The sequence below is a fragment of the Cyprinus carpio genome, chromosome A3, assembly GCF_018340385.1.
Source record: "Cyprinus carpio isolate SPL01 chromosome A3, ASM1834038v1, whole genome shotgun sequence".
Classification (NCBI taxonomy): Eukaryota; Metazoa; Chordata; class Actinopteri; order Cypriniformes; family Cyprinidae; genus Cyprinus; species Cyprinus carpio.
This window is the reverse complement of record NC_056574.1, coordinates 18,825,170-18,840,275: the sequence shown is the minus strand read 5'-3', so window position 1 is coordinate 18,840,275 and position 15,106 is coordinate 18,825,170. Positions and strand designations below refer to the sequence as shown.

The 15,106-nt window shown below is 37.0% G+C and overlaps 1 protein-coding gene and 1 long non-coding RNA gene across 2 annotated transcripts in view; one reads left to right on the top strand and one right to left on the bottom strand.

The window, feature by feature from the left end:
• The window catches only part of LOC109074272, a 6,094-nt gene extending 2,337 nt beyond the window's left edge, over positions 1–3,757 (top strand). Inside the window, exons 2-3 of the long non-coding RNA XR_002014999.2 lie at positions 71–162; positions 3,403–3,757. This is a non-coding gene — a long non-coding RNA (uncharacterized LOC109074272). The remainder of the gene's footprint in view (positions 1–70; positions 163–3,402) is intronic.
• LOC109045929 (rho GTPase-activating protein 23-like) overlaps positions 1–6,459 on the bottom strand; it is a 66,742-nt gene extending 60,283 nt beyond the window's left edge. Inside the window, 1 exon segment of the mRNA XM_042721502.1 lies at positions 6,014–6,459. Coding sequence (XP_042577436.1) covers positions 6,014–6,022 — 9 coding nt within the window. The 5' untranslated portion in view covers positions 6,023–6,459.
• Positions 6,460–15,106: the final 8,647 nt, after the last annotated feature.

Genomic DNA, 15,106 nt, shown 5'->3' with positions numbered 1-15,106 from the left:
TTGTGTGAGTAAGTGTATTTAACTCAGAAACCCTTCCAGTTCTCATTATCCTCTCCTACCACCAAACCAGATCAAATGATCCCAATAACCCCTGCAAGCCACGAGATAAGAGGAGACAGAGCGATTGGGAGACTGTAGCTCTGTGCCAAAACACAGCCACATGTAAGTTATTTTTCACATAATTTCCATTCTGCTGCCATTAAGCTCTTTTGGGCTCAAAATGTTCATAAGGCTTAAAGTCACTGTTATGCATTGTACCAAAACATTTGTTAAATGAACCTTGTATATGGTTCCAGTGCTGCGCAGAATCCTTCCCATGTGCATCTCATAATCATCATCATCATCATCCAAGCAGCACTCGTAATAAAGCCCGGCAGCAATACTTAGTACTACAGTGTGTTTTTATGTAGTGATCTAATGTTATACTATTATTTCAAGCTGTGTGGGTCTTTCCCGTTCTTTTATGAAGATGTACAGTGGGGTTCAAATAAAGTCCCATTATGAAACTGCCTAAATTTTGTATATTTCTAATTTAGTAAATTTTTTTACATTAGAATTTATATGAACAACATAACAATTACATGAGGTTCTGAATGTGTCTGTACTTGCTTTAATATGGAGCAGCACTTGAGCTGTAAGAACTCCAGAAGTTTAATGTTTAAATTTGAATTTAAAGGTCATATGAAACCGCATGATTTGAAACGATTCAAAGAGCATCTTGAGCTTTTTTGAAAAGAACAAATGAACATCTGTACAAAGAGTCACTTGATCAAGGACACTCATTTACTTAATTTAATTTCATTTAATTAAATTACCTCTTCATTTTACGTAACGTTTCTTTGTTTATACTTTCTAAAAATCATCCCAAAGCTTTTTGTGTATTTCCAAGTTTAAATAAAATTTTAAAACCCCAGATTAATATTGACTCCTATATAGTTGAACCCACTGTATGTGTCTGGGACAGAAGGGAGGGGTCTCAGGGTTCTCGACCCCATATCTTCTGTGGTCCCTACAACCTGTCATAAATCTACGTCGTTCAGTTTCTTCAGTCATGAAGAGAAATCATGCTTTGTTGTGGAAGACTGATATATTATGTGTGTTTTACAAATTACCAGGCTAAATGAAGAAAGAAACATGCTAAACCAACACTTACTCAAATCTGACTTAGATTAAAAAGTTAGATAAAAATATAATTATACAAGTGTTGACTATGTGCTATAAATATTTAATGTATTTTGAGGCCCTTAGAAAGCAGTGTTTATATATAGTATGTGTATATGAATGTGCTGCAGAAACATCTGTGATACTGTGCTAAATTATCCCTGGAGGAAAGAAGAAAGCACTAAAAGGTAAAAATAACTTGAGTGAGAGGAAATGCTCTGAATGGTACTGTATTGTGTTACACGAACTACCATTTTCTCTATTCATGAGCTGTGATGAGGATACTGAGGCTGTTTTTGGTCACTGAGACCATCTCATGGTGCTTGCAAAGCGCTAACGTCCTGTTTCCTCATTATTCACATGTGGCATAGCATACATACCACTGTTTCCTTTCTCTTTACATCACTTCCTCAGGGCTAAAGGTCAGACACCAAAGGGATGATGATTCTGTCTGATCCCTACATGTTCAAAAACATCCATACATGAACAGCCATTTGAATACAGTGTTTTTGAAATGTTTGTGTGCTATTTCAGCACAGAGAAAATAGATATCAAATATTAGAAGAAACATTATTGTTTCTAATTTTGGGTTAAAGTTCATTAAATTAGCTCCTTTGAGTCATCACCAACATTTACAAAAATATATCCTGTTCAGTCCATTTGCCAATCAGAATGGTCCCAGGCATTGCTTTAAAGTAAGCTGACTGTTAAATACATTAAGATCTGGAAAGAGCATCATCTGTAAAACATATCTCAGAAGTACATGCCAGTTTCTTCAAAGCCAAGCAGTTCATGCTCCATTTAAGAGCAATAGTTTTGCCCCATAACCTCCCTTATAATTTACTGCAACTACAAAAACACTGTTTACATTATAAATCTACCAATAATGTTAGTTAGTTTGCTAATATGAGGCCATTTTCTCTATGAGCACAAACCCTCAGCCATCTGCCCACGAACTGTAGAGTGGGATGAATTTCCCTCCAAATATAATCCATAATCCATGTAATCTAACCAACATGATATAAAACCTAAAATGTCACAATATGGCCACGAGAGGGATAAAATACATGACAGAGGCAGAACAGATGAGCTGCTGGATGTGAAGGGGTTGAGAAGAAGGCACAAGATGAAGAAAATGTGAATGAGATAAACGAATGTAAGACAAACTCCCAATCTCTCTCTCGCTCTCATATATGCAATTCAGGGATGGTGGACAGTGATGAAGTAACAGGTCATTAGCTCCAGCTGTAATGTCAGCAACTCAGACATTAGCAGAGAAAACAGGCCCATCCAGACAACATGAGAGCTCTTTTGTCTTGTGGTGAGCCCTTATGACCTGGAGTTTGCCCCATTAAGAACACTGTAGTAAATTTATTGTCTGCTTCAAATGGAAGCTTGTTTTCTTAAGTGTCTTCTGTAGAATATAAAATGCACAGTTGCTGCCTGACTGCAGATCTAGAATGATTTGCTGATATTGCTGGAGCATCCGCAGTTTTTCTTTCAATACACTGCAGTGCAGTATCTCAGAGATTCTGTGTACATTTGTAGCCATTCCATAGACACATTAAAAATGGCTCGTAGACAGTTTGGTGAAAACGAATCTCATGTAAGATGAGACCAAAACTTGATTCCAAGTCAAAGGAAGGGAAGAAATAAAAAATCTCTTGGTAGAGATTATTTTTTGTTTGGATAAAATGATCCATTTGCAAGCCATTTTACTTCCGTAAAGTGACAGGTCTCCTTATTTCCATTATTTTATTAGATTGGTAATGCGGCACTCCAAGTGTGCTAATATACAGTCCAACAGCACTAGGATTTTTCACTATTTGTATCACTCCCCTTGTCTGTGTTCTCACATTCCAGACAGGCTATCAACCTGTGAGGAGGTTTACAGTGACCCCTTCTGCAGGTTACATCAATAACACCAGTAGGTGGTGTAATTAATGTAATATTGATTGAAAATATTTATGGTAGTATTAGCATTACTTGACTTGCTCACCAATGGATCCTCTGCAGTGAATGGGTGCCACCGGAATGAGATTTCAAACAGCTGATAAAAACATCACAATAGTCCACAAGTAATACACATGACTAAAGTCTATCAGTTGACGACTTGTGAAGCGAAAAGCTGAATGTTTGTGAGAAACAAATCCATCAAGATGGATTTTTAATGGATTTTTTACAATTTAACTTCAAACTGTTGTTTTCGTCTAAAATATGAGTCGTCTGTTTATTTGACAGATCTTGCATCTAATCCACATCATCTGTGATAAAGAAATCAAACAACGTGAGTTTCCCCAGAGGACAACACTGACTGCAAGAGGCAAATCACAACAATTGGTAAGGCCAGCTGAAGTTGAACACACCTAATAAGAGGTCCTGTGACCTTAGCCAAAAAGGAAATTCAAAGGTGGGACATAATTATTTTGATAAAAGTTTATAAATAACTGCTGCATATTACATACCAATAAATACTGACAAAATCAACTGAACCTAATTGAAAGCCAAATAATACAACTGAGTCCTTTTCCTCATTAGGACTGATTCATCTATAGCCACGTCTTTAATTTTGTATGTCCCTCTATCCCATGAGCACACTGCCAGCTTGTGACAAATGTCTGTTTCTGCATTACTGCCTACAGTTGCAGCTGTGTTTTGGCTCATGGGTCTGTTTAATACATAAGATAAATTACAGTTCTTTGACAAGAAGAATTATCTGCAATGCAAATAGATCAGAATAAACTAGCAGCACGAACTCAGCTGTTATTTTTAGTTGGTTTGCACTTGTGCTCACAGAGCCAGCTACTATTACTGTCCTACAGCCATTCCATCCATACACCTGATCAATGAAACAACCTTCACACACACACACACACACACACACACACACACACACACACACACACACACACACACACACACACACACACACACACACACACACATTCTGGACTGTATCATAGTCCAGGGAAAATGTTAAGTATGTGAAGCATCTTTTACCTTATGCTTCCTTGCACTAATTAGAGCAAAGATGTGTTATTATTGACTTTTTTGTATTTTTTTTTTTATGGTATCGACCTACTGCTACTCTCAGTCCGTGGTGGTCTGTTGTTTGGCTAGTTAGTCATTAGTGCCTGTTGGCATTTTTCCATGACACATTTGGAGATAAGATCGGGTGTCTGTTCAGCACTGACCTCCTCTGCCCATAAACCCTCTTCCTATTCCTCTCATAGCACTCAATTATATGTGAGTGGCCATCCAGATACTTCTTCTGAATGACAAACACTGTAAATCTACAGGGGAAATAGGAATCTGAGATATTATGTGAAACATCCGCACCACATTATTAGCATAAATCAAACTAAGGAGGCATGTTACAAATAAATATGTCATGAATAAGTCTCAAACTCAGAGAGCACAAAAAACTGATGATTGATTTTATAGACATTAAACACCCCACCAATATAAATCTAATATTAAATTGTATAAAATAGACTTAAAACGAATATAATGACAAACATATTACTGCTATTTTTGATGTATCGTGTATTCACATGTCATCATATTTATATTCTCACACACTTTCACACAATGTAATAATATAACTATCCCACTCAGTGACATCCCTACTATTGCATGGGGATGACATCACCTGGTTAGCGATGTTAGGTCCGTGCAAGACGTGGCTGAGGACGTGCCATGTCCCCCTCTGAATTAGTGCATGAATAATTCATCTCAGGAGAGCGGGAAAAACAGCATGCAACCCACTTAAAGAGAGGGGAAGATTGTTCAGGAAATAAATATTTTGCTAAATGGCATTCAAACGTGGCTGAAATACTAACAAAAGCAAAACGCAGTGTCACGGTGTCTCTCACACCCAGCCCTGTCCCAAAGGAGCAAGACTATTGAGACTGTGACGTAATGCTCAGGCAGCAAATTCAGCCCAGGGAATCAGCATCCTTGTTTCTTTTTAGTGTCACTGCCTAGCAAGCAACAGCTGGAAAGAGATGCAGCCGCTTGTCATCCATTTCAATTTTGTAGTTATATATGTAAATAAGAACAAATTATATATATATATATAATTTATATATATATATATTATATATATATATATATATATATATATATACTACTTAAAATCAACATATATTAGTGGAATGCCTATAAAAACTCTCTCTCTCTGTGTGTGTGTGTAAATCAAACATTATGAACATTTTCAGCTCTTTGAGTTTGAGAAATATTAATTGTTTATTGTCTTCCAATATTTTAGCATTGTTTTTTTTGTGTGTGTGTGTGTGTGTGATCACAGAAGCACCTATGTAACCCTATTAGTAATTTCCCCATAGGGATTAATCAAGTTTGACTAAACTTAAAAAAATCTGTCATGTTCTTCAAGCGCAAAATTAGCCACATCCCCTAAACTTCAGTACAATGCTTACCTAAATCTGCAGTTATCAAATATGATGTACTTGTCTGGACTGGTATCTGCATGCTAGTGTTTTAGATGCATTGCTGTCATGCAAAGCAGAGTATAAGGTTACTCATATCTGATATTAAGCAGTGAAATGGCAAATAAAAAAGGCTATATTCAAATCAAATGGTGATTCTGATACCAACACCCTTTACATATGAAATGATGTTCTTTGAATTACATCAACATCACAAAGAAAAGAATCATGAACAGAATAAGCTAAAAACATAAAAAGCAATGCACACAGTATTGAGGATTGTTTAGCTGTTAGAGATTGATGCGAGCATCCTGCAGTGCTATTTCATTTTGCCTGAAACGTCACTGTCATGAAATGGGAAACATGTTTGTTCTGTGTAATTGTACACAGGCTGTAACACTCACCTGCTCCATGCTTCAGCAATCCCTCTTCCGCCTCCTGTTCCCACTCATGGCACACTATTCCGGCTTCCCAATGCAATATTCCCAAAGTATCTTCCCTAATTAAGCAATCCTTACAAATATCCACAGACGTCCTTACATAGCCGGGAGGCTCCCTGAAGATGAGCCACCAAGATACATTCCCTCTCCGACAGCCTTTTATCCAGTCAAATGCTCCGGAGTGTTCCTATTATCTATGTCACTTTCTCTCTCTGTCTGTCTAGTTACACTGTGATCCTTTGCTTCAGGTTATGTGCACAGGGTCAGGGCTATGGCTATGATTTCCTCTTCTTCGTTACGCCGGATGATACGAGACTCCCTCTCACTCGTTTGTTTGCTTCACACTTTTCACCTTGCCTTCATGCTTCCAACTCAACCCTCCCTCTTTCTCTCCCCACTTCCCTCCTCTCCTTCCCTTCCCCCACTCGAAGGGATTTTGAGAGAGAGGAAGGAGGGGGTTGGTCACAGTGGTACCATGTGACTCCCAGCACTGGGCCGTGGGACCCAATGAACTGAAGCTTATACTGTTTCTGTGGTGGGACCCCCTGATGCCCAGCCCAGCTCATGCCTGAGAGGAAGCTTCTGTCACCATTGGCAACCATAGAGCAGAGCAGCCATAATGTGACTGTGACATGCTCATGTGAGATTCTGCAGCAAAATGCTTTGCTGAGAACATGCAGCTACATGTAGCTTGCGTATAAATGAAATGGCTGCTTTGGTTGTGTGTGTGTGTGTGTGTGTGTGTGAGAGAGAGAGAGAGTGAGGGTCAGATTTTGAGTTTTCCTGACCTCTGTGGGGCATGCATGTTTTTCATAGTCTTAGAAATGAAATATAAATGTCATATTCCCACAGTCCTGGAACACCTGTACACTCTTAAGAATAAAGGTTCTTTATTGACATTAATGGTTCCATAAAGAACCTTTAACACCCATGTAACATTTCCATTTCACAAAAGGTCCTTTATATTAGAAAAATGTTCTTTAGATTATTAAAATGTTATTTGCTCTAAGAAAAAAACATGGTTCTTTCAAGAACTGTTCATTGAAAGGTTCGTTTGGGAAACCAGAATAAACCTTGGCATCACTGCTCTAACCCCCTTGGGAACCTTTAATTTTAAGAGTGTAAATATCAGTCTTAAAAATATGTTATTTATAGGTCTGTGGTCATGCAAAACATTTTTTATTCTCTGGTTTTAATGTATTTCATCAACAAGCAATGATATTTTGTGATCTCATATATGTATCTCATATCAGTATATAATGGAGCAATATCATACAAGCAATAGTGCTGCTCTGATTATCCTGATATTCTGAATAATAATGTAAGCACAAGACTGCAGGTAATCACATAGATATTCTGACCAACAGCATGATTGTGATACTGCTTTTATACAACTATATAATTATTTAGTACAAAAGTTACTTAACAAAAATAAGATAACATATATATATATATATATATATATATATATCTATATATATTAGCAGCAAATCAGCAAATTGGGGGGGGGGGCAAATTACATTTTAAAATATTTAGAAATAATATTTCACAATATTGCTTTTTATTGTATTTTTAAATCAAATAAATGAATCTTTTTTAAACATAAGTATTTTCTAAATGTTCTAAAAGCATAAAAAAAAACTTATACCAACCCCAATTTTATTTTAAAACCCTTATTGTTTTTGACATTCACTTTGTTGGTAGACAGGTAAAGGCATCCCATGAGGGGAAAAAAATCCATGTCTGTTTTGCTTTGTAATTGTAAAGTACACCAAAAAGCATTTTATGTGTTTGTATACAAAGGTGTAATACTAATATAAAACCTTTAGCTTTATTAGATACAAAACAGTATTTACTTTTCTTAAGAATCTTTTTTTTTAATTTATTTTTTTTTATAACAGATTTAGTTCACATTTGGGGCTAGTATTTTCCCCAAACTATGTATGCACATTCACACACACACACACACACACACACACACACACACACACACACACACACACACACACCCACACACACACACACACACACACACACACACACACACACACACACACAGACACACACACACACACAAACAAAGTCCCTTGTACAGACAGGAAAGGCTTGGAAGGCGCAGGCATGCTTGGTTAATCAGGAAAAAGAAATCCTTGGTCATTTCCCTCATCCTACATGGAGAAAATCCATGATTCACCCCACCTCAACAGGAACTGAGCCAAGTCTGGGAAGCATTATCTGCCACACTTCCCCTCTGCCTCACTCATCTGTTGGCACTCCTTCCTTCTTGATTTTTTTTTTCTGTTCTCTCAAACATTCTACAAATTCTCTCTTTCTCTCACCTGTTTTATAAATAAATTAATCATTAAGATGCAATTATCTAAAAACTCAGTGTCAGAGAAATTAAATCATCTTTTCTTTGAAGAGGTGGTACAGTCTGCAACTGAAACTGGTAAATTTTGTTGGCAGATGTAATTACTGACAGAGTCAGTTAAGATCACATGCTCTCTTTTGTTGCCTATACTTGAGCTCATGTCTCCTACAACTCTAGATGCAGATTAAATGTTTGTCCTCTAGATGGAAGTAGAGTAGATCTGACAACATTTTCTTTTAAAGGTTCGCCCACACCCTTAAACAATTCTCAAACTTAATGCTCCACATGACTTCCTTGTTTCTATTGCTGTTGAAATAAAAGATTTATTCCTCATTCTACATATACAATGTATACATGTGACTGGATTGATACAATAAAAATTTTTATTTTTCATTTGATTTTTACATTTAATTAATGTTATTGAATTGATGTAATAAAATTATTTTTAAAAAAAACTGTAACCAATTCAAATACTGTACATTATTGTAGGTCCTCTATGCCCCGCCTCTCTCAAACGCTTCATTTTCTACAAAGTCCCTCCTTCCGACAAGCGCAGTCTGCTCTGATTAGCCAACTGACCCAGTGCATTGTGATTGGCCAAACACCACAAGCACGTGTCGGAAATGTAACGCCCCTTTCCATAACCGTGAGCTTCATCTTCCAAAATAAATGTAAAGACAGTTGGTTTTACCATCAGTTCAAGCCCGAAAGGGGAACAGAGTCGTGGGACAGACACAGTGATGAAGCTCCTATGTGTTTGCAGTACACAAGCCACGGACCGTTAAGACAGCTGAACCACGCCTTCTTTCTTTGCATGAACATTTGGGCGGCATTATGTAATTATTTCCACATAGTGACGTAGACATGTGGGGGCATGTTTGAATGAGCCATTTTAGGGGGGCATGGCATAGCCTTAACTTTTATAAAGAATATCTCTTTGGATTTGAGACTTTAGTCTTTGCAGCTTTACAGATCTTCTTCATGCACCAAGAGCTTGTAACACTCCAAAGAGAAAGGAAAAATTGAAATCACATCTTATGACCCCTTTAATACTAGAACCGCCAGAGGTCGCTGTATACCTAAAACTGCCAGCGGGAAAAGTTTTACCCACACACATTACAACTGTTTTTATATGGCTAAAGAACATATTGTTTCACTCTATTATGCCACTGTCTTCACAAAGAAGTGTCTAGAGTCATGAAATCATTGTCTAGTCATCAACTATATTTTTATCCTGTTGTTTTATGTTCAAGATTTTTTTAATGTAGGCTACACTAATCCATAACGGTCAGTAGCCTAAGCTAAAAAAAATAAATAAAAAAAGCCTGCATTGACAACGGAAAAAAGAAGGTATTAGCCTAAATATTTGGTGGTGAAATATTATTACACAATGTCATTAATCAATATATTAAGATACCCCATGCTATTTAAATTATTAAAATAGCCTATAGACAATAATGAGCAATAATAATTCACCACACTGCATAGGATGATGCGATGACAAATTCAAGCACACAGCTTCACTTAAATATTTATTAATTTGTTTAGTTATATCATTTATAATTTGAATAAGAGAACAACACAATTAAACTTTGGGTAATCCAAAAAAAATTTGCATTCATTACATCACTTTTTCTGTAGGTGAAGCTGGATCACAAATGATTTGCGCAAACAGAGACACATTTATGTAGATCAGGGGCACATTCCCTTCAGAAACAAATGTAATCCACTGGAGTAGGGTATAACTGCAACCTGGAGATCTCCAAATGGGGACGGGAACTAACCACACACATAACATAACCACAATTCAACATGTCAGTAGCTACAAGATTACACCTTGAGGTATGTGAATTGATTAAGGAGTTAACTTGTTTTAGCCAGGCTGTATAACGTCAAATTTAAGCAACACTTACCACAGTGAAATCAAAATAAGCCTCCATTGCCATATACCAGATGTACTGCATATAAAATATATATTTTCAATAACATTTTTGTCATGCAGTATAGCTGAACAGCATAAAACTGTGTTAAAAATGAATGTGGACTGTCATTAACAGTTTCAGTTATATCAGATTTTACACATTTTTGTCAATTTAATCTTGTAATTTGTTTTGTTTAAGTTCCAAATGTTAACTCACCATGATCATGAAGATACCACAGTCAATCCCATAATCTTGCACAGGAACTCCCTGTTTGAATAGATGATTTTATAGTTACTTATTCACTGTGATAATACAAGATAAAGTATAGTAATCACACACACACACACACACACACACAAAATCATTTAAGTTTCAGTATGTTTACCTTTAAATCACTTTCAGTTTTTACTGACCACTTTCCAGGGACAAGTTTCTTTGCAAGTTTCCTATTTTAAAAACAGGATGGTGAATGAAGTCCTCTGTTTTGTTTTATCATGTTTGGAACACTAAATTAATCAATCAATACAAGAACACAAACTGAAGCATGAACAGTACATACACTAGTCGTCACACATAAAGTGCTTCCTGTAAACTGCAGGCCAGAGAACATGACCGCCAAATGAAACAAAACAGGGGCTGGCCAGGGGAACGTGGCTGCCAAAATGCATGTCTTCCTTAAGTAACCTTAGGACAGTTTGGCAGGACATGTTTCCAAATTCTCCAGCAGTCTTATGGTACACACATTTACTTCCATAAATTCAAACAGGGTAATGACTCCACAAGAATGGAACCCACAAATGAGTTCCTTCCCTTACCAAAAAGTAGTATACTTCAAGTTTATTTTATTAAGTATACTTAAGTAAAGTTCAAGTATATTTTGAGTTTTTGTAAGTATAAGTCAAGTATACTTAATTGTCATTATAAGTATATATCTTAGAAGTACATAAAGCCCATTTCTGAGAAGTACATAAAAAGTAAACTAAAAGTATACTTTCCTATTTTTTAGTTTAAAATAAGTATACTAATAGCACACTTGAATAAACTTCTTTCTCGTAAGGGTTTGCAGACCAAGAGATGACAAATTGATCCCTCCTTAACTATCAGCTCATTGGCTAGTTTAATCACATCCAAGACGTAGTTGATCTAAAAATTACAAAAATAAAATGAAATAAATAAAAATAAATAAAAAAAATCTAAATGAAATCCCAACATATAACAAACCTTCTAACGTACCATTTGTTCTTGAAGAAGATGTCCCTTTAGTGTCCATGAATCTCTGCAGGTAAATATGTATATGTTTTCAAAGACTAAGAATAAATTAATTTTGGGCGAAAAACGCGAAAAGGATGGTGAAGTTTTACCTTCATTGCCATCACTTGTTCCAGAAGTCTATCTTCGGGTATTTCTACATTGACCTTCTCAGATATTAGTTTTTTGTGTACCTTCGCCCACTCTGTGTTGTAGACCACATTTGATTTCCTGGTTTGTGTCCCAATGCAGGGTGACCATTTATTGTAGTCAGGTTATACAACAAATGGCTTTGTTTCCTGATCTGTGTGCACACAGTTAAAGGACAATAACATAAAAAATATATATTATATTTTAAGACTAGATTAGGCTATACTGAATCCCTGAAGCAGACATTCCTATTGTATGAAAGCATGTTAGGTAAATTATGCCTTACTGAAGGTTTCCATCAGAAATGATTTCAGAAGAGATTGAAGTCTAAGTTTCCTCCATGTCCACTATTCCAGTGTAATCTGATGGATCAGGGATTTCACTTACTATGAAAGACAGTTGAAGCAAGTTGATAAACATACTATGATATCCATATTTTTTTTCACTAACATCTAAAATTATTTTAAAAACATTTTCCTCACCTGGCAGGCTAAACATTCCTTTCTTATGCAGATCCATTACAACAATGGCTGGATTAGAGCCACATTTTACACATGAATATGAGTATTGAGGGTCTGTCAAAGCTTCAGAATGCATGTATCCCCGCAGTATACGGCTGTGAGGAGGTAGCTTCACATCTAATGACAGTTCCATGGCCTCAAAAACTCTTATAAAATGATAATGTCGAAGATAATTATGTTAAGAAAAATGTTCTACTCATTCACATAAAGTGAAATATCTAGAAATGCTTTTGTATTACAACAAGCAAGGACTATATGGTCACCTAACCTGGAGAGATGCCCTTAAAGGGATACTACACCCCAAAATGAAAATTCACTGTCAGTCCACTCTTGATATTGGTATATCATTCCACAATAGAAGCACTTTTTAAAGAATGTTGATATACCTAAACATTTGACACAAATAGATTTTAAGACAAAAAATGATATTAGTTCAAATGTGTCTTTGTTTCTACTTTTAATGCATAAATATTACACAACAAGGAATTTGTTCTTTATGGCATTTTACTCTTACCTTCAAAGATGTGTGTTAGTTATTAAAGTTTTGCACTATTTGTTATGAGAATGGGGTCACTAAGGACTCTTTGTCCACTGCATTCTGTGCAAAACATTTCAGAGGGTACACATTCTTTTGGAGGGTGGTGCTCAAATGATGGTGTCAATACATCCTTTGGAAGTTTGGCTGGCAAATTCTTGAATTTTTGGATGTATGTTGCAATTCTTAACAACTCATTTCCTAGTGGATACCTATCATGTGAAACCTCCCCCTCTTCCAGATAATTGCTTGTGGTATCCTCCACTGGTTCTGTGGATTTGACAGATTTGAACAGATGATGTTTGTTTTGGAATACAAACCATTTTGCGATGTACTTATGTATACAGGATGCCCGTGGCTTAGCACAGGGACAGTGCCAGCTATTTTTCCTTGAGTTATAGGCCACCATCACTCTTCCAACATGACTATAATATGATAGTTTTTGCTCCAAAACAGAAACATAGTGGACTGTGTCAGGTCCAGTGTTCACAGATACAGCATGTGGAGCAAAGCCAGTATTCTTAAGCCATTCTAAACACATGGCTTTTTTTCCTTCTTCAAACCAATGAACAGCCACCATTTCATTCAATGTGTTTTCTTCCAGAGTACAATAACTGGAAGGCACAGAACAATAATCCAGTGATCGTAGATGGCAACATCGAAATGTCTGGTGTCCACTTCTACCAGCAACTTTAGAGTAGAGGCAACACTCCTCAAGCTCACACTCAATATGCTGTTTTGGCCCTTGAATGCTATGCTTGACATGAATAGGAACTGGAGGTCCACAAAATGCCTTTGACACAGCATAAATGCCTGATTGTGGATCTATAGGCTGACTCTGTAAGTGGTATTCTTTTGTGATGTCTGGGAACTTTGATGATTGCCTTCTTTGCATTTGGCGCTTCAGATTTTTCCAGTGCAAAGACATATTGCAGTGTGGACACTCTACAAATGTTTGGCTTAATTTATTAACTCTAATAGGGAGCTGGTTCATATTCTCACAATGAATACTACCAGGCTGGTCCTTCACAAAGGCAGGGCTTGGTGTGGAGATGTTGCTGGGGCTTGATGTGGCGACATTCCCGGGCTTCGATGTGGAGACGCTGCTGGGGCTCAAGGTGGAGAAGCATCCAGGGGTTCAATGTGGAGACATTCCCGGGCTTCGATGTGGAGATGATGCCAGGGCTCAAGGTAGAGAAGCATCCAGGGTTCGATGTGGAGACATTCCCAGGGCTCGATGTGGAGACGCTGCCGGGGCAGTACGATAAATGACGAAATAAATATTTTCTCCTTGTCCTAGCGTCTTTACAGCCAGGGCAAGGAAATGGGGTGACACACTGCAGTTTTGGTGGCATTTGTATATTCTGAAACCTACACAGGGGTTAAAAATGGTTTTGCAGCACGTTGCAAAAAAGATAAGTGTAGTACTTGGGGTTGTAATGATGTTTAAGGCTGACTGTCATCTAAGTCATCATACATGATTCTTTGATACACTGGTAAATTCACATTTGTACAAGAAACTCTTACCTTTATAGTCCAAAAATATATTACAATGCACAATTGTATGTGCTTTTCCCTGGCACTCATATTCTGTCTGGAAATGACAGACAGGACAGTGGAAGCATCCGTCCTTATACTGTACAGAATGTGAAAAAACAATTGCTATATGTACCTAATAAAAATACATCAACATATTACTCTCATTGAATTTTTACTCTAATTTATTACTCACTATTAACAACATACTACATACTTTACTTTTCTTAAGCACTAAACACACAGACACACACACACACACACACACACACACACACACACACACACACACACACACACACACACACACACACACACACACACACAGTGCAAACTGCATGCCATGAATAATGACACCGATTCATCAATAGTGTAAAAATCCCTTAATATTAATGCCAACTTCACACCTAAACACAACAAACCTACGTTTATGTTTTTCATTAAAGCTAAAACAAACTTTAGCCTATGTGCTATCATATTGCATGACCGAATGTTTACCTGGACCGCCATTCTTTAGCGTGCTATGAATGTTGTGGCTGTCTGTCAATGCGAGGAAGCCACGCCCTGTTTTGGAGTTCCAGCCCCCATTTGGAGATCTCCGGGCTGCATATATATCTACTTGATGCGTCTTCAGCGGTTCAGATGTCGGAAGTAATGACGATTGCTATGTTCATTATCACATTAAAAAACAGAACACTTCAGTCGCTTAGAAGACATTCTTGTATACATCTGTTCCGGTGGTAAAACAATGTGGGACTGATGATAGCTCACTCA